The sequence below is a fragment of the Lepus europaeus genome, chromosome 12, assembly GCF_033115175.1.
Source record: "Lepus europaeus isolate LE1 chromosome 12, mLepTim1.pri, whole genome shotgun sequence".
Lineage (NCBI taxonomy): Eukaryota > Metazoa > Chordata > Mammalia > Lagomorpha > Leporidae > Lepus > Lepus europaeus.
Genome location: NC_084838.1, coordinates 102,456,620 through 102,483,397, shown reverse-complemented (window position 1 = coordinate 102,483,397; position 26,778 = coordinate 102,456,620). Strand labels below are relative to the sequence as shown.

General features: G+C 46.4%; 1 protein-coding gene across 3 annotated transcripts in view; it reads left to right on the top strand.

Moving 5' to 3' along the window:
- NTRK2 (neurotrophic receptor tyrosine kinase 2) overlaps nucleotides 1-26,531 on the top strand; it is a 374,642-nt gene extending 348,111 nt beyond the window's left edge. For all 3 annotated transcript variants that reach the window (XM_062207127.1, XM_062207126.1, XM_062207125.1), the window contains 2 exons: nucleotides 24,554-24,712; nucleotides 26,346-26,531. In XM_062207127.1, coding sequence (XP_062063111.1) covers nucleotides 24,554-24,712; nucleotides 26,346-26,531 — 345 coding nt within the window. The remainder of the gene's footprint in view (nucleotides 1-24,553; nucleotides 24,713-26,345) is intronic.
- The last annotated feature ends 247 nt before the right edge of the window (nucleotides 26,532-26,778 follow it).

The following is a 26,778-nucleotide window of genomic DNA, read 5'->3' as shown; positions in this document are numbered from 1 at the left end:
CTTCCCACTGGTCAACCCCTTTCCTTTTCGTGCCCATTTCAAGGTTGGTGAGCGCCCTCTTGACCATGTCCAAAGTCGCCTGTGGCTTCACTCATGTTCAGCCCAGTGGTAAGCAGCGTACGTCTGTCTCTCTAGCAGGCCAGGGAGGTGAGCTGCTGGTGTCCTTTCATCCAGAGAGAGACCTGCAGAACTGGGCAGGGAGCTGACAGAGGGCCATGTGTCCGTCAGCTCCTGAGATGGTGGTGTTTCCATAGTGCAGGACTCATAGAGGGTGTGGCAGCCACACGGGGTAGGTGTGGGTCTGGCCTGCACCTGCAGATTCCACAGCTATGGATTCAACCAACCACGGCTCCAAAATGTCTTTAAGACTTGCATCCGTACTGAGCATGTACAGACTGTTCTTATTGCTATTACCTAAGCAATACACTGTAAAGCTGCTTACTTCACATTCATATTGTACGAGGTATGATAATTAATCTTAGAGGTGATTCAAAGTGTGTGGGAGCATTGTAAAGGCTATACACAAATACTATGATATGTTATTTGTTTTAAAGGTTTATTTTTTTATTTGAAAGTCAGAATTACACAGAGAAAGAAGAGGCAGAGAGACAGAGAGGTCTTCCATCCACTGGTTCACTCCCTAAATGGCCACAACAGCTGGAGCTGGACTGATCCAAAGCCAGGAGCCAGGAGCTTCCCCTGGGCCTCCCACGTGGCTGCAGGGGCCCAAGGACTTGGACCATCTTCTACTGCTTTCCCAGGTCATAGCAGAGAGCTGTATTGGAAATGGAGCAGCCAAGACTTGAACCAATGCCCATATGGGATGCTAGCACTGCAGGTGGCAGCTTTACCTGCTACACCGCAGCACCGGCCCCATATGCTATGCTATTTTATGTAAGGGGCTTGAGCATCCATGGAGTTTGGTATCCACGCAGGGGTCCTGGAACCAATCCCCTGGGAACACAGAGGGACAACTATACCAGCTATACCAGGAGAGGGGCTGCCTTGAGAAATTCCCGAGCTGTGAGTGTTGAACCATGAGCTGTTGCACCATGTAGGTCAGGGAAGATGTTTGCCCCCTGCCCCCCACTCAGGGGCAAGTGAAACAGAAACGTGACTCCAGGCATCTGGTCAGCAGCCTGCCCTACGGCTTCTCCTGCATTGAGCAGAGCAAATTTGGGAAGGCGGGGGCAGTAGCATTAAGCTGAGGCTGCTTCAGAAATGATGGCTCTGAAAACCAGGTGAGTGCAGCCATGGCAAAGGGCTGGATATGGCAGGGTCTTGTGTCACCTGCCCCTTCTCTAGCCAATGTCTCCAGTCTGTTGTCATGACTTGCTCTGCACGGTTTCCTAGCTAACGCCCAGTACCTGCATCTTGTATCTGGCCCGGTGTCTCCCTGTTGGTGCTGCGATACAAAGCTCCCCTGGACTCATCTGAAGTCTGCGCATGTTCTACTTGGCCGTGTATGGAAGCCAGCACCCCATGTTGGCAATCTGTATGCCATAGAAGGTGGGGACCTGGAGGTAAACTATTCCCCAGTCTTCCCATCAAACCGGAAATGCTAAGAGCCCGTATTTCCTGTTGCCTGTCTGCGAGCAGTGAGTCACAGGCACAGCAAAGGGAGGCTGGCGCAGTCACACCTCCCCTTAGGTTTCTTCCCCCGCCTCACTCTCTCTGCCCCTCATTGTTGCTTCCCTGGAGTTATACTTCCCAGACACTCGTAGCAGTTGAGCCTTGGCCTTGAGCTGTGCTCCATGGAGAAAGCCTCCTGTCATGGAGTTTGGTATAAGATGATTTCATTAAGGAAAGAACAGGAATTCACTAGTGAAAGGGCCACACAGACCCTGGAAACAGTGTCACTATGATGTGGTTCTGCAAATCCAGACTCCGATGATAGCATTTTAGTGAAAAGGCTTCCACATGGATCCTCGTCTGAAGTTGAGCTTGTCAGAGTCTCTTCTTGGAGTCCGCCATGCAGGCTTCTCTACACTAGTCTGTTGTCTTGCGACCGTCTGTGCCAGTCCGTCTTTTGCCCACTTTCCTGCCTCCTTGACTCACACGAGAACCCAGCCACTAACTCGTAGGTATAGGAGACTAAGACTGCAGACCCAGCTCTTGGTAACATCCATTTTAGCCAGTTATTTTTCTCTCTCTCTCCCACAGAGCACCTTTTTGGTAGCCCAGGATGGAGTGAGTGAAAGATTGAACTTTTCTCTTTTACAAATGCCCAAGCCCTCTGGGCTTATGACAGTGTGACATTGTGGGTAAAACCCAGTGTTCCCAGTCACGCATCCTTCTCACCCATGAGTTGTAGGGCCTTTCCCTTTGTTCTGTCTTTGATGAGTCTAATGTCTTCATGAGAGACTCGTTAGGGTGAAAATCAGAGTCTACTGGAGTTAGCTACGAGAAGGCCAACATATTGAGATGTTAAGGCACAAATCATTATTATCAAAAGCCCTTCTCACGAATACACAATTCTCCCTCCTTTTAATTTATTCTAGATCAACATTATTTCTTTTTTTTTTTTAATTTGACAGAGTTATAGACAGTGAGAGACAGAGACAGAGAGAAAGGTCATCCTTCCTTTGGTTCACTCCCCAAATGGCTGATACGGCCCGCGCTGCGCCGATCCGAAGCCAGGAGCTAGTGCTTCTTCCTGGTCTCCCACGCGGGTGCAGGGCCAAGCACTTGGGCCATCCTCCACTGCACTCCCGGGCCACAGCAGAGAGCTGGCCTGGAAGAGGGGCAACCGGGACTAGAACCCAGCACCCAAATGGGGTGCCAGCGCCACAGGCAGAGGATTAACCAAGTGAGCCATGGCGCCGGCCCTGCTCAACATTATTTCTATAGTATCACCCTTTCTATGGTGATACTCCCGATATTCCTGTAATACAACTCTTTGACAGGTACAGCTCTTGCATTTTCAAAATTGAAGCTAGAAAAAAATATGTTTTTTTAAAAATAAAGGAAAAAAAGTTGGGGGCCAGCACTGTGGCCTAGAAGGCTAGGCCTCTGCCTGCGGCACCATCATCCTGTACGGGCACTGGTTCGAGTCCTGGCTGCTCCACTTCTGATCCAGCTCTCTGCTATGGCCTGGGAAAGCAGCAGAAGATGGCCCAAGTCCTTGGGCCCTTGCACCTATGTGGGAGACCCAGAAGAAGCTCCTGGCTCCTGCTTCAGAATGGCTCCACTCCAGACATTGCAGCCATTTGGGAGTGAACCAGAGGATGGAAGAACTCTCACTCTGCCTGTCCCTCTCTCCTTGTAACTCTGCCTGTCAAATAAATAAATAAATAGAATATTTTTTTAAAAAAGGAAAAAAGGCATATGCAGGAGGAAATGGTGTATACCTTTTATGGGAAAATAATTTCATCTAGGTGAGAATGGTCCTGCCCCAAATTCCTTTTTTTTTTTTTTAAGATTTATTTTATTTATTTGAAAAACAGTTACAGTGAGAGAGGATCGGGGAGAGAGATCTTCCATCCACTGGCTCACTTCTCAAATGGCTGAAATGGCCAGAGCTGAACTGTTCTGAAGCCAGGAGTCAGGAGCTTCTTCTGGGTCTCCCACATGGGTGCAGGGGCCCAAGCACCTGGGCCATCTTCTACTGCTTTCCCAGGCCATAACAGAGAGCTGGATCTGCCGGAACCTGACGGAGAATTCTCTAGAATATGGAGTGCACAGCTCCTTTTTCTCTCCACGGATGTCTGGAATTTCTCATTCAGAGAGGACAACTGGGAAAGTCCCTGAGTGTCCTATGATAGAGCCCCAGGGGTGTATGGGAGTGGGGTTGGGGAGTCCAAAGCTGACCTCACAGAGTCATTGAGCATTAATGACCTAATGGCCAGGAGCATCCAACAGCAGATGGCATTAGAGGCGAAATCCTATTGCGACAATCCACCTGCCCCTGGAGATGAGGAGCCGGAAGTCTCCTCTTGTTCATGACAACAGGACCACCTCCTCCCTTGAAGGTGGTTTGTAGGCCAGCCCATGACTGTGTACCTCCAGCTAAATAAAGGCTTGTGCCTGCATAGCACAGCTGCTAAATCCACTGCACGTGGGTGAACTAAATGCAAAGTGAACTTGGTTGTACCCAGGAGGATAACTCCGAGAATGCGGCCAGTTCTGATTGACTGAGTTTTCATTAGTGGAGGCCATGAAACACCTGGCCCAGGAAGGCTCGAGTCCATGCGGCTGTGAGCGCAGGTGTGTGGCCGCGTGGCTTGTCCCAGGTTCTGTCAGCCTCTCTCTCTCTGTGATGTTACGATCTGCTGAGTCTCATTTTTTCCCTCTGGGAGTAACCGCTTTCCGCACTTTAAAATAAGGGACTGGCTTTGGGGATTTAATTTAGAGAGGTGATGAAGTGTTTGGCAAGAGGATAAAAGCTCTTCACAGTTATTCAAAATAATAATAATAATTGGGGCCGACACTGTGGTGTAGTGGGTAAAGCCGCTGCCTGCAGTGCCAGCATCCCATGTGGGCGCCGGTTCGAGTCCCGGCTGCTCCACTTCTGATCCAGCTCTCTGCTATGGCCTGGGAAGGCAGTGGAAGATGGCCCAAGTCCTTGGGCCCCTGCACCTGTGTGGGAGACGCAGAAGCTCCTGGCTTCGGATCAGTGCAGCTCTGGCTGTTGCGGCCAGTTGGGGAGTGAACCAGCAAATGGAAGACTTCTCCCTCTCTCTCTCTTTCTCTCTCTCTCTCTCTCTCTCTGCTTCTCCTTCTCTCTGTGTGTAACTCTTTCAAATAAATAAATAAATAAATCTTTTTTAAAAAATTAAACAGGGATTGCAGATTGTAGAGAGCTGGCCATGTGACCACGCACCTCTTGTCGTGGCACTGCCTTCCCACTAGATCTTGTCATATCTGACCTTAACTGTGAGCAAAGCCAAGTCTGGCTCCTGGGGTACAGTTGGTTGTTCAGCAGGTCCGTCCTCTGTGGGAACAGAGGGAAGATCTGACCCCCACATCCTGACCCTGCCCGTCGCACAGTGTTCAGAGAGAGATGCTGGGGCTGGGTGGGGCTGCCGTCCTGTGGCACCTGTGTGAGGTCAGGCTGTGCTCAGCGGACCTCCGCCATGGGGCCTGCTACTCTGGGGCAGCCCGTGGGGGTCAGCTCCATGACTCAGTGGTCTGAGGAGCCCTCTGTCTGGTCTGCCACGGCCTGCCTTTGGAGTTCAGCAGAGCCTTCCAGCTTACCTTCAGCTGTGCCGAGGTGAGACCAGGAAAGCTGGTTTTCTGCATCTGTGAAAGTATTGTAAGGAACACAGTACATTGGGGGCAGCATGGAGGCAGCAGCTCTAAGGAAACAGAGAAAACAAACGGGAGAGGAGGTTGGGGGCCTAGGATAAGACAAGCGTCTTACCCCCCACTCGGGGTGCTAACTAGTGCTGAACTGTGGCTCTCAGTTGATATTCATACAGTTATATTATATATGATATTAAATTTCTATAGTATAAAACATATTATACTATTATAATTACATATTATGTAGTATACTATAGATTATATACTATAATGCTAAATTGTGCTAAACTGTGGTTCTCAGTTTATAATTACACATTTATATCAATTATATATTATATTTCTACATTATAACATAATATATGCATATTATATATTTGCATATAATTATATATTTTAACATAATATATGCTATATATAATAAAATATATTATTATGTATATGCTTTGTAAGTATAAATATATAAATAATATGTATTTATGTATAAATAATATATAAATATATAATATGTATAATGCATATTATAATGTATAAATAATATAGCATAATATATTACAGCATATAAATACAATACATTATATTATTATATAATATATTTTATATCATATAATATATAATTATATATACAATATTATATATTATATATAATTATATGTATAATTATATATGATATATATTATTTTATATATATACATTATTATTACATACATATTATTACATGTATTGCACACATATTATTATATACATATATATGATTATATATCATTATATAATTATACTATATAATATAATTATATAATATAATATAATGATATAATTATAATATAAATATTATATATTATAATCTTTATATATATTATATGATTATATGTTATTATATTATAAATTATAATATTATTTTGTATGGTATGTTATATAATAAATATAATGTATTATATTTACTATATATAATATGTTGTATATTATATAACATATTGCATATTTTATAATATGTTGTATATTAGATAATGATATGTATGATATATTTATATATTGTAATATATTTACATATCATATGTATGTATATATTGTAGTATATTACATTGTAATACATCGATGTATTATGTAATATACAAATATAAGACATTACATTTATATAAAAGATAGCTTACTTTTCTCTTTCCCCCCTCCTTCCCCTCCCTATTCTCTCTTTCTCTTATCTCCCCTTCCTTCTCTCTCTTCTTCCCTTCCTCCCTCCCTCCCCCTTCCTTCCTTCCTCCTACCCTGTCAATCATCTATCTTCTTTTTTAAAAGATTTATTTATTTGAGAGGCAGAGTTACAGTCCGAGAGAGAGAGAGAGAGAGAGAGAGAGAGAGAGAGAGACTGAGAGAGAGGTCTTCCATCTGCTGGTTCACTCCCCAAATGGCTGTAACAACTGTGGCTGGGCCAGGCCAAACACAGGAGCCAGGAGCTTCTTCCGTGTCTCCAACATGGCTGCAGGGGCCCAAGCACTTGGGCCATCTTCCACTGGTTTCCCAAGGCATCAACCGGGAGCTGGATCAGAAGTGGAGCAGCCGGAACTAGAACTGGCTCCCATATAGGATGCTGATGCTGTAGGTGGAGGCTTAACCCATCACACCACAGCACTGGCTCCCAGTCATCTCTCTTCTATTTATTTCTATAATCTATCGTGTGTGTGTGTGTGTGTGTGTCCCTTCTGCAAGACTGTTTTGTGGTCCAAATGCCTCAAGATACGAATCCCAGAAGCATATATCTCCTGACATGAGGCAAGTACAACATCTCCTTCTTCTCTTTACTGCACACCTGCCAATAAGAGAGGTAGATGAGGGCAGAGCAGGTGACTTGAGCCAAGTCACTAGAAACTTCCAGCATCACTCGAAAGCAGGAAAAGGTGGAGATAATAGTGGTGGGGGCATCTTCCAGAGATTGCTTGTCCTGGACAACCGTGGCTCCTTGGAAGGTGAGGAATTCATTCAGTCATCCATTGCGACTATTTAGCCACCACACTCCGTGTGGCCAGCACTTGATGAACCAAGGGAGAGAAGGACCGAAGGGGAACTGCACCCGGCTCAGGTAGGAAGTTAAGGGTCTTGTTCCACTGTTTTGAGTTTTATTCTAAATACAGTGGAAGCCAGGGAGAAACTGTAAGCAAGGGAAGTGACTAGAGGGTAAATTTACATTTTTAAGAGGACACTCCAGTTGCTGTGTGGGGAGCAGATGGCAGGGAGCAAGTGTGGAAGCGGGCACACTGGTTAGGGGGCCACTGCAGCTGGCTGGGGAAAGGGATGCAGGGACTTGGACCACCTGGTGGGGACAGAGCAAACGGGGGAAGTCCTTGCACTTAGGTCGGGCTGAAAGAATCTGATGACAGCACAGGTAGAGGCATAAGGGAAGTTTCCAACGGCATCAATGATGATCCTGAGGGCTTTAGACTGAGCAAAACTGTAGTGGTTGGCAGTGTTGGGGGGGGGGTTATTTAAAGGGTTAGGACAGAGGAAGGGAGGGACAGGGACTCAAAAGGAGGATGACATTTGAGGACATTTACTCCTTGGGTAAGCAGAGGCCAAGCCACCATTGGAGAAAGGGAGAAACTGCTGAAAAGCCAAAGATTCTTGAGATGGGAATCATCTCTGCCTTTCCCTATGGTTTTCCATTAATTCGCCTGTTCGTTTCGTTTAAGCCCGGCCATTTTCCTGGAGTGTTCTTGTCTGTATCTCCAAAGACAAATTCAGAGCTAAAGAGAATTATTAGCCCCGAGACTGTGTTCAGAGGATGGATTCTGGTGCTTAAAGAGCTTTTTGTGTTTCAGGAAAGCTATTTCCATAAATGGATTCAAGTAGATATTAACCAGTAAATAGAGTATCCTAAATGCCAATTATCTGTACCTAAGTAGATGCTTTGGTATAAACAAAATGTGATTATAAGGAATAGAAACCTCGGAATGGAATTTGTAGAAAAATGATGATAGTGGTTGACAGAGGGATTGGAACTCAGGAAGGAAGATGCACAGAGAATGTTAACTGCTCATCATTGAGGACTTGGGGGTTAGGAAATGCTTTCTCCCCTGGGATAGCACAAGCATTGCTTCCTTCCTCAAAGACAGCTCAAACTGCCTGGTAGTCAAAGTGCGACCTCAATAGAGATGCAGTCTGATAACTGACGGGATATTGTCAGGAAAAACAAGGGAATGTACTGGGAGTTTCCTACCCAGGAACTAACTGAGGGAAGTTAGGTGTGGACACCATCAGAACAAAGCCTAAAGCCGAAGTCTCAGAGGGATGTAACTAAACATCCTGGACATCCAAGCTCCAAGAAACCCAGATGTATCTGAGTTATGGAAGGCACTAGGCATAGTAGGAACCCTCTAATGCCCCTTCCTCTTTTTCCAGTTGCTATAGCGCTCCTGTGCTGTCAGATTCCGTTTATTTCCTAGGGCTCATCACTTCCTGCAAAGAAAGCATTGGGTAATGATGTGGTGCAATGCTGCCATCATCAGATAGATGTTCTGGGTCAGAGAAGGGGGCACTTTCTCCCAAACAGGGTTTGGAAGGAGTGGCTGGTAATCGATTGAGGTGGCTTATGCCAGGCCACCAGGTAGGTTTGGGGAAGAATCAAAACTCAGACAGGAAAAAGTGAGGTTGGAGGATTAGAAACATCAGCCTCCCATTGCTGTGTTGGATTTTGGTTCTGAGTTTGGCTGTGTCTTGGTTTCTGTGCTCAGTAACATGGCGCTAGGTCCCAGACTATGTGTTTGTTGGAAAACCCCATAATAGTGAGTAGCTTGCTTTAAAATGCTATCTAGTTGTAGCAAATTATTTCGCTATATGAGTAAAGATGTAAATAAAACATAGAGGGGCCAGCACTGTGGTGCAGCGGGTTAAAGCCCAGCCTGAAGCACTGGCATCCCATATGGGTGCTGGTTCGAGTCCTGGCTGATCCACTTCTGATCCAGCTCCCTGTAATGCCCCTGGGAAAGCAGCAGGAGATGGACCAAGTGCTTGGGACCTTGCACCCATGTAGGAGACCTGGAAGAAGCTTCTGGCTCTTGACTTCAGATCTGCTCAGCTTTGGCTGGTGTGGTCATTTGGGGAGTGAACCAGCGGATGGATGATTCTCTCTCTCTCTCTCCCTCTCCCTATCTCTGTAACTCTTTCAAATAAATAAAATAAATGAAAAAATGGCTATGGATTAGATACAGATATATAGCTATATGTGCCCTTAATGTAGCTATGCCCATTACATAACACCCTACCAATGAGGGCTCCAGGTAAACCTCACCTCATTGCTACTCAAACCGACTGATCCTGTTCCTACCTTCAGAGCCTTTGCACTGTTGATCCCAGTGGTTAAAACACACTTCTCCCCGAAGTTTGTATGAATTGTTCTTTTACCTTTTCAGATATCTGCTTGGCTATCAGAAAAGACTTCGCCAGTCTTCCTATCTGAACTTGCACCATCCCTTCATCCTTTCCGTTGCCTGGATGTTTTCATGTACTGATTCCCAGCCACAGAGCAGTGCTGCTTAGAGTTTAGCCTGTTGGGGGAAGCGTTTAGGCTTGCTGTAGGCTTATGGGTTGTATTCCTGCTTAGATGCAAGCCATTAAGTAATTTATTTGCACCAACTTGGTAAATGGCTGAACTAGGACAGGACACTGGTTCTGCTGGCTCCAATGTCCATTCTCCTATGCCCCCAGTGATCCTTAAACTGGAGTCTGGTGGCCTTTGGTCACAAGACTCCATTCCCATAACAGGCAATCCTGAAACTGCAAAATAAGCCTGGTCCATGGATCCAGAGCAACAATTTTAATAACTTACTGGGGAACACAGCATTGCTTTTTTATAATGCCTTTGATATGTAATGCAATACTCATTTGTTGAAGATGATATATAAGACTTTGAAATAATTTCACACTTGCTGTAAACACCCGGAGTTAGTCTCCAGATGTGGCTCAGTTACTCGCAACTCCTTCAACCTTTTCTTGGTTCTGCAGTATGAGGGCATTTTGTCGGAGAAGTCTGAGAAGCACAGGATGACACTGCATGATTTTCCATAGCACTGAGCTTCAGTGTTCACCAGAGGCCGAGTTGCTGGTCAGAAACTGAATTCCAGTCTCAGAACTGCAGAACAGTTGCTTCTTCTGAATGTGTGCACTTTCTAAGGGTAAATGTTGCCTGCAGGTCTATCTGAAGAGCTCCAAGAATGATATTGACATGTAGATCATGTGTTTAGCACACAGCATGTCGTGGCCACATGGGTGCTCAGTAACTGAGGGTTGCTCTTATTTCTTAACTCTTGAGATAATCCTAAGACCTTGTGAGGTCTTTTACAGCCAAGGGGACCATTTCCACAACTGCATACATCATAAGAAACAGTAGAAAAGGGCCACGATGGGGTGAGATTGGGGCTTCCCAGAGAAAGTGGTAGTCCTTCTGTTATTAAGCTCATGGGGACAAAGTCATCAGTTTCTGAACTCCCGAGTGGGGAGGAAAGAGGCCTTCATCTATTTCTAACTGGCCTAAGTCCTCCTCTCTGGCTAATGGTGGAGTGAAGGCTCCAGCAGGGTCTGGACTTGTCCACTTGTTTATAGGGCACACCCAGGGTAGTAGCAGCTGCGGCTGATCCTGGAATCTGTTTCAACTACAGAGATGCTTTTTTTCTTGTTTATTTTCCCATGCAGTTGACAAACCACTGTTTTCTTCCTTTCCTAAAAGCTACCTGGAAAACTGACCCACCTGTGTTATTTCCATAGGCACAATTGCACTTGGAATTTGGTACTAAGTCAATATAATGCAATCACTGTAGCATGGACAATGGCCTGACTTTGCTCCTGCTTTCTGGGTTACTTTTCTCAGTAGCCTTTCAATCCCTGTGACTTCTCGGACCTGAAAGGGTACAATACTTTGAGCTCCAATGCGGAAAGTCAGATAGTCTCTTAGGTTAAAAAGCACAATGCCCAAGTGGCCATGGAAAACACAGTACCACTGAACACTTAGGAATAGCAACTAGATGATGGGTGCATCACTGGACCAGGCCATTCCCCACTGCTGAGTGGGACATAAGCCACAAACCCACTTGTCAGGTCCTTTCAAAGGCTGTGTCCTCCCCTTAATCCATTCAAGAAGCTCCCTGTTGCCTTTGGGAAGAGTTACAGGGGCACGGATTGGAAGGGGGCAAAGAAGAAGGGTATATTGCTGTTGTCTAGTTTCACTTTATCACTTTATTATGATGATGACCGACTCTGACATCTAGACCTTACCGTGACTTTCAAACATTATGGGGAGCAGGCTCAAATGTTTCTGATTAGAGGCAAATGTAAATTAAGAAGAAACCACAAAAGACCAAGGGGTCTCTAGCTCCTTTAACTGTATATAGCGCATAAGCAGGGGGACCTTCCCACTGTCACTGAACAATAGGAGCCACAAAAGAGGTACCTTGAGGGGACCTGTGGAGTTGGAAGCAATCCTACCTTTGTCTGCACCTCACTGAGGGAGTTCCAGGGGCTCCTCACTCTCCCTGAGCTGCTCAATGGGTTGGGGGGTAGAGAGATTCCTCACCCTCAGGCTTCTGTTGGGGAGGAAGTGCTTCTGTGGGTTACCATGGAACAATAGCAGGTGTGAGTTATTTGCTAAGATCAATAGGGAAACCATTGAGAGTAATGGGAAGGAAGAGGGGGCAGGGCTCAGGAGTTCACTTGAGGCTATGAAGGTCTAAGGAAGGTCTGTGTATTAGGAATATGGACTAGAATGGGCCCCTCCTCGGTTCAGAGCTACTCTTGCTCCCTGCATCCCATCAGAATCGAAAAGGGAGCATTGACAGAGTATGTTAGAGAAAATGTTTGTGCTCCGTCAAAATCCGCAGCCCTCACTCCCCAGTGTGACTGTATTTGCAGATGAGGCCTCCCAGGAGAATGCAGGTTAGGGGAGGTCATAAGAGTGGGTTCCTGTTACAATCGGATTACAGGAAAATCACTCCCTTACCTTGCATGCACTTGAGGGAAGATGTGAGGACAGAGCAAGCCAGCAAGAGAGCCCTCACCCAAACCTGAACAGAACTGTGGTCTTGGCCTTCTAACCTCTAGAACCATGATAAAGTAAATGGCTGTTGTTTAAGACAGTCTATCGTACTGTGTTCACAGCAGCCCGTGAACACATCTGCTTCTGTCCCCATGTCAGACTCGGAACAGGATGGAAAGAGGGCCAAGTATTCTAGAGCTGGGATCTGATGTGGACTCTACCACTTCCTAGCTGTGTGGTCTTGAGTCCACCACTGTGCTGACTGGGCCTACAGCTTCCTCATCTCTTTAGCTGTGGTAATAGAATATGCCTGACCTACCCTACGGGGTAAGTGGAGAATCAAATAGGGCGAGGAACAGCATCTAATATTCATCGCGTATTTGCTGTATGCCAGGCATTCTTCTAAGAGCTTTATTTATTTGTGTCATGTTCATTGCGATAGGTAGTATAGCTGTAGTAGGATTTGCCTTTTTTCCTGTACAGACACTTATCTGTCTCCACAATCAAGATGTACAACCTTCTACCACCCCTGAATTCCCTGATGCTCTGTTGAAACAAGCCCTTCCCCTCCCCCCAGCTGGGGATGATCTTGATTTTCTAGACCTGGAGATGTCTCTTTTCTTTCTTTCTTTTTTTTTTTTTTTTTTTTTTTTTGGACAGGCGGAGTGGATAGTGAGAGAGAGAGAGAGACAGAGAGAAAGGTCTTCCTTTGCCGTTGGTTCACCCTCCAATGGCCGCTGCGGCCAGCGCATTGTGCTGATCCAAAGCCAGGAGCCAGGTGCTTCTCCTGGTCTCCCAAGTGGGTGCAGGGCCCAAGGATTTGGGCCATCCTCCACTGCCTTCCCGGGCCATAGCAGAGAGCTGGCCTGGAAGAGGGGCAACTGGGATAGAATCCGGCGCCCCAACCGGGACTAGAACCCGGTGTGCCGGCGCCGCAAGGCAGAGGATTAGCCTGTTAAGCCACGGCGCCGGCCGAGATGTCTCTTTTCAAGAGCATCACCTAAACGGCATCGTGTGAGGCTACTGGGCCTGGCTTCTCTCTAAGAGATTTTGTTAATATCAACTCATTGCATCTTTACAACCGTATTTTGAGGTAGGCATGATAATTGTAGAGTGAGTATACATGGACATACCGTGAAAGAGCAAATAGTGCTACAAAAACATGAGGCTTTGTTATGATGAGTTTTATTACTTGTATTAGCGTTTGTTATTATTCTCCCTCAGTGGAATAAAGACAAACTCCATCCTCAGTGGAAGCCTGAAGTTGAATTTGCCTGAGCTGCTCACCTGGAAGCCCAGTGTCAGGAGAGAGCGAGGCCGGCTCTTTGATCTTTCCCTTCAAAACAGACGATCACTTTTCTTCTTTATGTGTAGATGGAGATGGAGTGATGAAAAAAGTAGCTGCAAAAATACCGTTAGCAATAAAGCCTCGTCTTTGACTATTCTCCCAGTACTTGGCCTTGAAGTAAAAAGCCATTATTCTTACATCTATGACTGTAAATGGCCAAGGGGCAGGTGTCTGGCCTAGCAATTTTTTTTTTTTATTTTATTTTTTTGACAGGCAGAGTGGATAGTGAGAGAGACAGAGAGAAAGGTCTTCCTTTGCCATTGGTTCACCCTCCAATGGCTGCTGCGGCCGGCGCATCGTGCTGATCCGAAGGCAGGAGCCAGGTGCTTCTCCTGGTCTCCCATGGGGTGCTGGGCCCAAGCACTTGGGCCATCCTCCACTGCCTTCCCAGGCCATAGCAGAGAGCTGGCCTGGAAGAGGGGCAACCGGGATAGAATCCGGCACCCCAACCGGGACTAGAACCCGGTGTGCCGGCGCCACGAGGCGGATGATTAGCCTGTTAAGCCACGGCGCCAGCCAGGCCTAGCAATTAAGATGCTGATTAAGGACTGCCTGGGTCTGATATCCAGCTCTGCTTCTGCACCCAATTTCCTGGTAATGTGCACCCTGAGAGGCAGCCATGATGGCGTCGGTCATTGAATTCCTGCCACCCGTGTCAGAGACCTGGATTGAGTTCCTTGTTTCTGGCTTCAATTAGACACCCAATCAGGGGCTACCAAGCCTCGGGGGAGTGAATCAGCACATGGGAGCTCTCCCCCTCCCCAAATAAATAAATTTGGAAAAATGTCTTCATTAAAAAAATGATGAAAAAACGTTCTAGGCTACAAACAGCAACGAGTTCAGGGGAGCAGTAATTAATCGCGAGTGGACGAGAAAGGATGCTGAGGCTGGCGCCAGCAGTCCCCCTGCTCCCACTGAGATGCATTTCATTCAGGGGTGAGAGGCGAGGCCGAAGCAGCTGGACTCTGCCATGGAGTCCCCCCCCTGGTTCGGCAGCCACACATCCCAGAGGAGAATTCCCATCTTCCTCCTTGGAGTCGTTGAGCGCCCACAGTCTAACCACAGTGGTTCCAGAATCTTCTCCACGGAGAAGAGCTTGCAGGCATTGTTTCTTTTCTTTCTTTCTTTCTTTTTTTTTTTTTTTAACCTCCTGCTACAGATGCAACACACAATAAATACCGACCTATGGTCTAGCTAGTCCTTCAAGTCTCTCCTTTCATCAGTTGTTAAGGATCAGATGAGGAGAAACTGCAGAAACAAAGCGAGCAGTGTGCGGTGTGGAGAAGAGGCCTGGGAGCCCCTTCAATATTTAATGCTGCCAAAAGCCTCTGACAAGTAACCACCTCGTAATGGGCCTTGCCCTTTGGCCTGTGTGTTTCCAAGGGAGTGAAATGTTTGGCTTCTGAACAAGCTATCACTCATTCCCCCAGTAAATACCACAAGCTGAAGTGGCCTCCCAGGCACCATCGGTCTTTGTGAGTTGCATTTAGAAGGCCCAAGATTTGCATTACTTGACTTTAAATCACCCGTGGTCTCGGGACCCGCTGGGCATTGGTGTGGGTTCAGGAGAAAGGCTCCTGCCTGCCCCTGTGCCTCTTGGAAATGCAGAAGAGGGGACTGGACAGTGCGCTGTGGTCGTTTGGAGACCCAAGTGATGACTCCAGCCATGCTGAAGGCAGCACTGGTGTTTGAACTGGAGCAGGGGTGAGGTGAGAGGAGCATTACTGAGAAGAATGGATGCCATGTTAAGAGGCAGAGAGGATGCGATGAGGTCTCAGAGGGACCATAGATCCTCCATGGAAGGGAGTGGGGGAAGCTCCTTCGTCTCCCGGTCCACTTGGAATATGAGCTGGGCATTCCTCATTCTCTTGTCCCACAGACAAAGATGCTTTGAAGTCTTAAACAGACAAATGTCAACAACAACACATAAGAACCTGCAGTCTAAGCGTGAACAGCTGTGGGATCGAGGGCTGCCCTCCACACTGTTGGTCACAAATGGGTATTCATACTTGCTCCCCAAGTTGTTTACCCCCCTAAATCCTAGTTTCCCATTGCAGGAAAAGAACTTGTTTGTTAAGCCACAGGGAAATTTGCACAGTTTACAACCTGACGAGCAGAGAGTGTTGCACTCTGAATTTCTTACTAAAGAAATACATTTTGTAGTTATGCTGATTCGATGGGTCCACGTGGACTTTAAAATAATAAAATCAGGGGCCAGCACTGTGGCATAGTGGGTAAAGCTGCTGCCTGCAGTGCCAGCATCCCATATGGGCACCAGTTCTGGTCCCAAGTGCTCAGCGGTTCTGATCCAGCTCTCTGCTAAAGCCTGAGAATGCAGAAGAAGATGGCCCAACTCCTTGGGGGCCCCTGCACCCACAGGGAGACCTGGAGGAGTCTCGTGGCTCCTGGCTTCAGATGGGCACAGCTCCGGCCATTGTGGCCAATTAGGGAGTGAACCAATGGATCTCTCTCTCTCTCTCTCTCTCTCTCTCTCTCTCTGCCTCTCCTTCTCGCTATGTGTAACTCTGACTTTCAAATAAATAAATAAATCTTTAAAAAAAATCATTGTTTTTTTTAATGCCAGATAATTTCATCAAGGGCCTGTTAGTATTTTGCCCAGGATTCATTGTCTTGAATACCTTTCAAACACACAGATTTAAAGGATAGTCAGTCCTGGGTAACACATGTTTTTGTTTTGTTTTGTTTTGTTTTTGTTTTTGTTTTTAACCAGATTATCCCATACAGGTCATTACTGAAATTATGAGATGTCATGGAAGTTAGCATGACAAGCTAAAGAGACAGTTCTTTCCCTGATGTATTTTCAAAACAGAATGCGCTCAACTTGACTTATTTTAGGTCCTGCAGAATTTCTTTCTGGCCTTGGGCTTCAGTGGTTTAGCCAAGTTGTGCTGACTAGCAGCCCTGATGGCCGTGCAGTACTGATTGTTGTTCTCTTTTTATCCCGGTTTCATTTCCCTCTTTAGTCTCTTCCTTTCCACCACCTTCAGGAGAGATGGGGGGCTAGTCGCCACCTTCAGAACAATGCCCCTGCAATGCATTCACAAGAAGTCTCCCCTGGCTCCATTCTGGATTGAGTAATTCCATGTCTGCGCCATGAGCGCTTCCCTTGTCTACTGCAGATGACAAACCAGGGAGTGGGCTTCTGACCTAAGTAGAGAGCCCTCGTGCTACATGTGGATCCTAGCAGTCTGTGTTTTTTAAAGATTTATTTATTTGAAAGGTGGGGGTGGAAGGGGAGAAGAGAGAGAGAGAGAGAGAGAGAGAGAGAGAGAGAGAATCTTGGATCCATTCATTCTCAAAATGCTCCTAACAGCTGGGCCTGGGCCAGATCAAATCCAAGAGCCAAGAACTCCATCTAGGTCTCCCACGTGAGTGGCAAGAATAACTTTTATTAAGTGGTTCTTTTCTGTAGTGTCAACTAGGTAATGTTGTTGCCATCTACCTAATCTAATGCTTGATTCTATCAGGAGTTTGAGAGAGGTGATTAGAGGATGGATAGGAAGAAAGACTGATCTCTTTGAAAGAAATACATTAAGAATTTACCCAAATAGCAGCAGCGCTCATAAGAAGTCCACTGAAGACATGGGGTACTTCCTAGCCAAACCCCTATTCCCTACTGGACATAGCTGATTAGTATGCTCCCTGGGGAACATGTAGTCCATTAGTAGGGGAAAGCCGTGTCTGCTGTTTTCCCACAGGTACAGTAGGGGGCGCTAGAACAGCCACTGAGCTGCCCAGGGAGAGGGAGTTCTTTGAAATGGGCCATGAGCTTGCCTTACCAAGACCTTTTGGGAAGTAGGGGAGAAACTTTCTTTTTTTATTTTTTATTTATTTTTTATTATTTTGACAGATAGAGTGAGACAGTGTGAGAGAGAGAGAGAGAGAAAGATCTTCCTTCTGTTGGTTCACCCCCCAAATGGCCACCAAGGCCAGAACTACACAGATCCAAAGCCAGGAGCCAGGTGCTTCTTCCTGGTCTCCCATGTGAGTGCAGGAGCCCAAGCACTTGGGCCATCCTCCACTGCCTTCCCGGGCCACAGCAGAGAGCTGGACTGGAAGAGGAGCAACAGGGACTAGAACCCAGCACCCATATGGGATGCCGGTGCTGCAGGCAGAGGATTAACCAAGTGAGCCACGGCGCCAGCCCCTTGAAACTTTCCAAGAAGCAGGAGTCCACTCATCCTGGGTAGGGAGCCACGAGTAGGCTTGCTGGTTGAACACAGAGCCTGTGTTGAAGACTAGAGCAATGGGAAATGTGGGAGGACCCACAAAATGAACACATGACGTCCAATGGGGAAGGCTGTGTTGGCCTCTAGAGGCATTATTGATAATATCTCAGCGAGCCAACATCTCCTTTGGGTGCTAGTGAGATAACTGGAAATTCTTTGCAAATGGTGCTGAAGTGCAATGTTAATGGCTGATTTTGAGTGCTATGGTGGTGATGGCTAACTACAGAACCATAGCCTTGCATGCTAGAAGTCACCGAGAACTGGCCTACCTCCTCACCCTTGACCAGATAAAGAGATAACCCCGGCCGGCGCCATGGCTCAACAGGCTAATCCTCCACCTGCTGCGCCGGCACACTGGGTTCTAGTCCCGGTCGGGGAGCCAGATTCTGTCCCGGTTGCCCCTCTTCCAGGCCAGCTCTCTGCTATGGCCTGGGAGTGCAGTGGAGGATGGCCCAAGTCCTTGGGCCCTGCACCCCATGGGAGACCAGGAGAAGCACCTGGCTCCTGCCATCGGATCAGCGCGGTGCGCCTGCAGCAGCGCGCCTACCGCGGCGGCCATTGGAGGGTGAACCAATGGCAAAAGGAAGACCTTTCTCTCTGTCTCTCTCTCTCTCACTGTCCTCTCTGCCTGTCAAAAAAAAAAAAAAAAAAAAAAAGATAACCCAGGGCGAGGGGACTTGCCCAAGATGGTTCATAGCACAGCAGGGACTAGAGCTGTAGTCTCTTGGGAAGAGGAAAATAAAACATTTTACTGAATCAACTCCCCAGCTAATGGAATTTCCGGTCTTGCATCAGTTCAGTTTGGGGGGTTCTGTGGACAGCCTGGGGCCTGACCCAGTTTGACCAGTGGAGATTTCCTGTGGCACCACGGCCTCCTGGGTGGGCAGGAGCAGAGATCTTGACTCCCAATGTCCTACTTAGGATCACATTCCAGCCCACAAATATTTAAGCAAGGGTGTAAGGGCAAGTTGCCAAGTAGCATAATAACACAACAAATGTCGCATTGTTTGTTGTTTCACAGTGTGTAGTTTTGTGTTGCCCCCAAACCACTGAGTGACACAAGAATGCGACAGTAATTTGCAACAATGGCAGCGTCTTGTCTGCTTTTGTGACATGCTCCAAGATCCTGAGAAAGGGCTGTGAAAGAAATGTTCTAAACGGGTTTAGAAAAACTTGTGAACCCTGTCTGAACTTTTATTAGGTTGTCCCACTCCTTACCCGCTTGCCATCAGAACAAGGAAAGCATTATTTATAACAGCACGCATGAAATCCCAGAAGGAATTCTTGAAAGAATTACAGTGAAAAATCTTTCCTGAAAAAAAAAAACTACAAGCAGGAAATAAATGATCAGATGGGGTAACATGTAAACCAAAATGCGAATCTTTGTTTTCTCTCCTGTAAAGGAAAGGGGAGTTTTGCTCTGCCCATTAGCAATGCACAGTAGGGGGCTTGGTGCAGAGGGTAGGGCTGTCAAAGACACCACTTGGTCTCTGCCAGCTGAGGGATGGGAGAGTCACGTGTCTCGAGTCTTCTCCTTTGGGTCTGCAGAATAGCTGCTTCCCATGGAGGAGCCAAGCTAGCCGAGGTTCCAGGGAAGAAAGCAGCACCTGGAAAGGACCTAAGAATTTCTAGAACACTTTCCCAAACGTCTGCTGGAGTGTTCACCTGTTGACAACCTTGGGAGGCATGAGGCTACTTCAGAAAGTTTGTAGAGGGGTCTGGTGTTGTGGTACAGCAGGTTAAGCTGCGGCTGTTGCAATGCTTGTATCCCTTATCAGAGTGCCAGTTTGTGTCCCAGTTGCTCCACTTCTGATCCAGCTTCCTGCTAATGTGCCTGGGAAAGCAGCAGGAGATGGGCCACGTACTTGGGGCCTTGACATCCATGTGGGAGACCAGGCTGGAGTTTCTGGTGCCTGGCTTTGGCCTAGCCCACACCTGGCTGCTTCAGCCATTTGGGGAGTGAACCAGCAGTTGGAAACTCTCTGTGTGTCATCTCTATCTCTTCCTTTCTCTCTGATGCTCTTTCAAGTAAATAAAGAAATAGGTAAATAATTTTTTTAAAAAAAGTTTGCAGACAATTGAATTAAAAGCTACATTTGCTTTGGTCCAAAAAAGAAAAAAATTGAAAACCTGGTGTAGTTTTTCCATGAGCACGAGCTCTTTGGAGACCCTTATCTCTATTATTACCTGTACTTTCTAGTTGGAAGAAATAGGACAGAGAGAGTTTTGGCAACTCATCAAACTTGCTTGACTAGGGAATAGCCAAGGGCACAATTGAAACACAGAACTTCTAACATCATGCCTTGGGTGTCATCCACTGCATTGCAACTTCACATGTCCAAGGGGATACAGAAAGTCCAATGTCCTGTTAGGTCAACACATCAACAAAGAATGTTTTTTAGCTAACTGATACTAAGAGACATATGTAAGTGGTTCTCTCTCTCTTTCCCGTAGATAAATTCAGATTAGTTGAATTCACCAAATTAAGGCTAAAACCTACTCTTTCCTGCTAAACTCCTCAGAAACGTCACTGAAACTCAGTATATTATGAATCTGTAAGGAGTGAAGAGAATTACAGATTATCTTATAGTAGACACATTGGACATGGGAACTCTTGGGGGAATCTAGCTCTTAACTAGATTTTGAGGGACTGGTATCCAAAAGGCTATCACGTTGGGTCGTTATATTCTGCTCTTTTGCTACACGCTCACCCCTACACACACACACACACACACACAAACACACACAGACCAATGGTCCTCTCTTACCTTACTCCCACACATCAACTATACGAAAAGTCTTTCAAAAGTTCATGGAAATGTGAAAAAAAACTATGCATGGATTTCAAAAACTTTTACATCAAAATATGCTTATATATTTTTAAAATATTTATTTTTATTTATTTGAAAAGCAGAGAAAAGAGGGAGACAGAGAGATAGATCTTCCATCCACTGGTTTACTCCCCAAATAGCCACCACAGCAAGGGCTGGGCCAGGCCAAAGACGAGCAAGCACCAGAAAACCCAAACTCGTCTCTCACATTCTTGGCAGCGGCCCAGGTACTTGAGCTGTTCGTCTGTTGCCTTCCCAGATGCGTTAGCAGGAAGCTGGGTTGGAAGCAGAATAGCCAGGACTCAAACATGGTGCTCCAATCCAAGCTGTTGGCATTGCAAGCCGTGGCTTCATCCACTGTGCCATATCACCAGCCCCTGAATGTGTCCCTTAATTCCATTTTCCCACCAATGTTGAAGCAGTCTTATATATGGACCATAACTCTGGATTCTGATTTCAGTAGTCAACAACAAAAAGTGTATATTTTTATTAAAAACCTGGCCTTCTTGATCCATATAACTGCGTTGAAAACTCTCTGGGCCATGTAGTTGCCTATCCTTGTATGCCTTTTGTCTCTGAGAATTTCTGTACAGTTCAAGGCCTTCCACTTGTAAACAGCTACTACAGAAGGCTTTTTGCAAGAACTAATCCATCCCTTCCCTTAGAACACTGCTATTAACTCCTCAATTCTTTCCAGAAAGATCAGCAGAGCTTGCACCTGTTGTCCAAGGTACTCTCTTTTCATGGGTGACTAAATAACCCAATTGAGACAGCACAACACGAGGACAAAGACTCCATCTTCACTATATATCCCACTTTTCTAAATGGCCATGGGTTTATTTTATCTAATGATAGCTGAAATGCACAGTTGAGAAGACGGCACCACTGCCATAGGCTGTGTTCAATATTGACGACTTGAGCTCTTCTTTCTAAGGTAGGAAAAAGGGTTAAAATGGGCAAGAGAAGAATAAAACTCATAGGGACAAGGGTTACTTTTCTCTTTGATTCTGCTCCATCCCTATTTTTCATGGTAGTTTAGTAGAGCAATGCCATGTCTTATATTCAAGGAAGTCCTTAGTCAATGCTTGCTTTGTGGATGAAAACATTCCGTTGGGTCATCTAGACCCCCAGTCCTATTGATGCCATGTGCTGGGAGCATTGCCTTGGGCAAGATCCTGTAACTACCTGGACCAAAGTCAGCTGTAGAGTAGAGATGTGCTGCGAGTTCTGGGTTCTTGTGGCGTGCCCATTAAGTTGCACGGGGCCAAAGCACATGTTTTGCAAAGCACAGAGAGCTTTTCAAGTACAGTTGCTGAGAGTAGCAAGGAGGCGGGAAATGGGTTAATGATCTTTGGAAGTGTGTGTGCCCACGTTCCCAGCCTCTCCTGCTACGTGAACAGGGGAGGGTGTGGCCAGTTCTGCAGGGTCACAGAACCAGTCTGTGCCTGGCTACAGAGCATTCCCCTCTGCTTGGTACTGTTGTGTGGGCTGCCAGGGCTTGGTGGGATGGTCCCACCCATGCGCCATGAGTTTCCTTGAGTATCCAGAAGTATCAGGTCCTGTATGTATGCTAACAGATTAGCTTTCCTGAAGTCCTAGGGAGAAAGGGGCCACAGGGCCATGCTGGGGTGACAGTTTACCTGCCCAGAAAGGTGCCGATGTTACTGTATCCTGGTTACTACCATGTCCCTTAGGGTTGATCAGTGCAAGGAGCCTGCTGGTCATGGTTTGAGTGTCAACCTGAGAGTCACTGTGGCCATAACCTTCAGACCTGCCAAGTGGGTCCAAGAGAGCAGTGTGTGCTTGTGGCCACTGATGGTCTGTCCCTGCCAAGGGACAGGGAGTGAGGACATTTCATGCTGATTGGCGTAAAAGCTAAATAGTGACAACTCGGGGGCCTCTGAACCCTAACCCAGAAGGTGGAGTCTATACTTGTCAGATCTAAATTCACTGTACAGAGAACAATGGGAAGAGAGAAAACAAAACAAAAATCCCCAACCCTCCTACTTGGACACCCTTGGAACTTACTGGCCTCAGGCCTACCGGGCAGAAATGTGTTCATGCTTCCTTTTGGTTGTGTGTTGCTTTGCGTCTTGGTTGGTTGGTTGGGTTTTGAGAAGCAGAAAGACAGAAGAAGACACACACACACACACACACATTCTCATCTGCTGGTTTACCCAAGGGATGGACCAAGGCCAGAGTCAGGAGCCAGGAATTCAATTCAGGTCTCCCACACGGATGGCAGGAACTTAATCCCTGGAGACATTGCTACTGCCTCCAAGGGTCTGCATTAGAAGGAAGCTGGAATCAGGAGCCAGAGCTACGTATCAAACCCAAGCACTCCTATGCCAGACATGGGCATCTCAAGCAGCATCTTAACTGCTGAAGCCGAGCACCCATCCCTGTTCATGGTTGTAAGCCAGACATCCCTGATGTCCTATAAACCTGAAAATGAAATTATTAATTTTTCTCCATGAAGCAGAGAATCACAAACAAGTCTCGTATGTCAGACAAAGTTCTCTTTACTTAAATAGGCAGTGCCAATGCTATTATAGTGTGATATGTCAGCCACAGAACTTTTGTTAAAATGGGCATTTAAAATATATACATTATACATTTATGAGAGTTGGCATTGTGGCACAGCAACTTAAGCTACTGCCTGTGACACCTGCATCCATATGAGCACCAGTTCGAGTTCCAGCTGCTCCACTTCCATTTCAACCCTCTGCTAATGGTCCCGGTAACGCAGCAGAAGGTGGCCCGAGTACTTGGGCCCAAGAGTTCCTGGCTCCTGGCTTCAGCTTTGCTATTGTGGCCTTTTTGAGAGTGAACCAGCAGATGGAGGATCTCTCTCTCCTCTCTCTTCCCCCATCCCTGTAATTACCTTTTGGGTACATAAATGAATCTTTAAATACAAGGAGAAATCCTGACCCAGGAGTACAAAGATGAACATTCTCTGCACCTGTAAGCAACTTGAGCCTCAGTTGCCCTGTGTGTGTCATGGGAATAGTGACTGCTCTGCCCACTACTGCCCTGTGATAATGCTGCTGGAATTGGCACTGTGTAGCTTCAGGTCCTAAAGCAAAAGGAACCTCAGACCTTGTCAAGAAAGTAGTCACTGGTACGTTGTTTGTTATGAATACAGCACTCCCTATGGTCAGTTATCTTGTTAATTAGAGTGCAGAGTCTTCTTCCAACCAAGAAGTATGGGTAAGGGTTTCTATCTATTTGGTTATATATAGGTATATATAGATATATAATATAGATATAGATAGATGATATATGGTAATATATAAGGAAAGAATCTACCTAATCAACTATCATCTTTGTTCCTCTCTCATTCTGAAAGAGAATTTCAAATAATATTTTTTAAAGTATTTTGACGATGGGATCAGCATTGGGAAGGGGGGAGGTTAAACCACTTCTTGTGACACCGACGTCCCAGGCGCTCCACTTATGATCCAGCTGCCTGCTCATGTACCTGGGAAAGCAGTGGAAGATGGCCCAAGTGCTTGGGTCCTTGCATCTGTGTGGGAGACTTGGATGGAGTTCTTCAATCCTGGCTTCACTCTGGCCCAGACTTTGCTGTTGCACTAGGGAGTGAACCAGTGGATGGAAGATGTCTTGTTCTCTTTCCTTCTCCTCCTTTCTCTGCCACTCTGCATTTCAAATATATAAGCAAATAAATAAACCTTTAATGAAAATAGTTTCACCTTCCTCTGCACTCTGTATCAGTTGATTGTGAATGGGAAGAAATCATAAATTCTTTAATGTATTTATAATCAATTAAAATTTATCAATACAAATAAGGAAAGACCCTCCCCCCCTGGGGTGACTGATGTCTCCTTGTTGACCCCTTTGCCCCCAGGTCGGTGGCCACACAATGCTGCCCATTCGCTGGATGCCTCCGGAGAGCATCATGTACAGGAAGTTCACCACCGAGAGTGACGTCTGGAGCCTGGGGGTCGTGTTGTGGGAGATCTTCACCTACGGCAAACAGCCCTGGTACCAGCTGTCAAACAACGAGGTGCGTGATGGGTCTGCCGGGAGGAGTCCCAGAGGGCTGGGACCCCAGAGGAAGCCCTGAGCTGGGGGCTTCTCCAGGGTGAGAAGTCAGAACCTGATCTCATGTGTGCATGAGATCAATTCTCTTCCCAAATAGCATGCTGTGCCCCTCAGTATCATAGCCAGGGTACAGTCCTCCTAGAGTTAAGATGTGGGGAGGAAAATGAGCATCATGGTTGCTGATGCGTCCTTGTGCCTAATGAATTACCAGCAGGTGTAGCTTCTAGCACCATTGAAGCCCAGCCTATCTTGGGTGGACTCTTCCAATGACATTTCAAGGTTATTTCATTCTTGCACAACTCACTGGAACATTTACTTCTGGTGGAAAAACTCAAGCATTTTGCTTTTATATCCTAAACCTTTTGCAAATACAGTTATCCTGTGTTATCTGTGGGCAGTTGGTTCCAGTCCCCCCAGGGTATACCCAAATCCACAGATGCCCAAGTCCCTCCTTTAAAGTGGCACAAGACCTGCAAATAACCTACCTATGTAACCTTCCTACGTACTTCAAGTCACCTCCAGCTTCCTTATCATACCGACCAGAATGTAAACATGTTACATAAATGTGCATGTTTTTGTCCTGAATATTTTTGATCTGCAGTTAGTTGAAACGACAGATATGAGCCCCGTGGAGCAGAGAGCTAAGCGTTTATCTATTTGAGGCATGGCTTCTCAGTCAGGCATCTCACACCTTTTATAAGCCCATGTCTGTCTTTCATCCAATTCTACCTTATCTAGAATGAGTGCTCATTTCTTTGAGCCAGAAGTGATTCAGATCTGTCTCAGTCCTGTAAAACACTTGAGGTTTCCAGGGGGAGGTTTAGGAACCTTTCATATAAATATTCCTCTACCACTGTCGTGAAACCAAAGTAGCTTGGAAAACCAATCAAGTTAACCTCGATGCCAACAACCTATACTAATTGTTCTCTTCCTTCTGAGAAAGTCAGACAGTAAGTGGGCTTCTTAAGAATAAAAAGCCCTCTCTCAGGCAGGAGTGGGGACTTTCCTGCCAGTATAAACCATTTGATCTGGCCCTGCCAAGGTACCCAAAGGCGGGACTTGAAATTCAGTAAATCGACCACAGGCTAATATTTAGGTTGATGATTTTGTGTTTTTCACAAGTGATGAAACACCCAAAATGAAATGAAATGAAATATCCAAACGGTCTTTGGCAGAAAGAAGTTTCCCCACCCCTGCAGATGAAGGGTAGGGGAGAGAGGTTGAGGACAGAGGGGTTGGATAACAGGGAGTACTATTCGGTTATACCCAAGGACTAGGTTCTCATGCTCCTTAGCATAGCTGAGTAGCTCTTGGCCCAACAATTTAATGTGTGTTTTAAGAAGGCCTAGAAGAGCAATGATCAACACAGAGCAATGGTCACTCAACACAGAGCAATGGTCACTCAACACAGAGCAATGATAACTCTTCACTCTGATTGGATCACGGCATGTCATCTATTAGTACCTGCTGATCACAATGTCCTCCAAAGATCTGTGTGTGTTATGCATCAGTTGTTAGAAGCCCCCTCTCCGGCTCCCCCTTTGCACTGTGTTTGCATTGTTTCTGTGGCTGACCTGTCTCTGCTCTCCATCCAGGTAATAGAATGCATCACTCAGGGCCGGGTCCTGCAGCGGCCTCGCACCTGTCCCCAGGAGGTGTATGAGCTGATGCTGGGGTGCTGGCAACGAGAGCCCCACATGAGGAAGAGCATTAAGGACATCCACACCCTCCTTCAGAACTTGGCCAAGGCATCTCCAGTCTACCTGGACATTCTAGGCTAGGGCCCTCTCCCCAAGACCGACCGTTCCCGACACACTCCTCAGACGGGCCAAGAGGATGAACATCTTTCAACTGCCGCTGGATGCCATCCAACTGCTCCCCTTCATGCTGCCAGTGCTCACAGCAAAGACCCCAAGAAGCTTTCAGAGGGAAGCAATGTGGACTTCTCCATCCATAAACACAATATCGACTTCTTTTTAGCTCGTGCGCTCTCTCTCTCTCTCTGTCTCTCTCTCTGTCTCTCTCTGT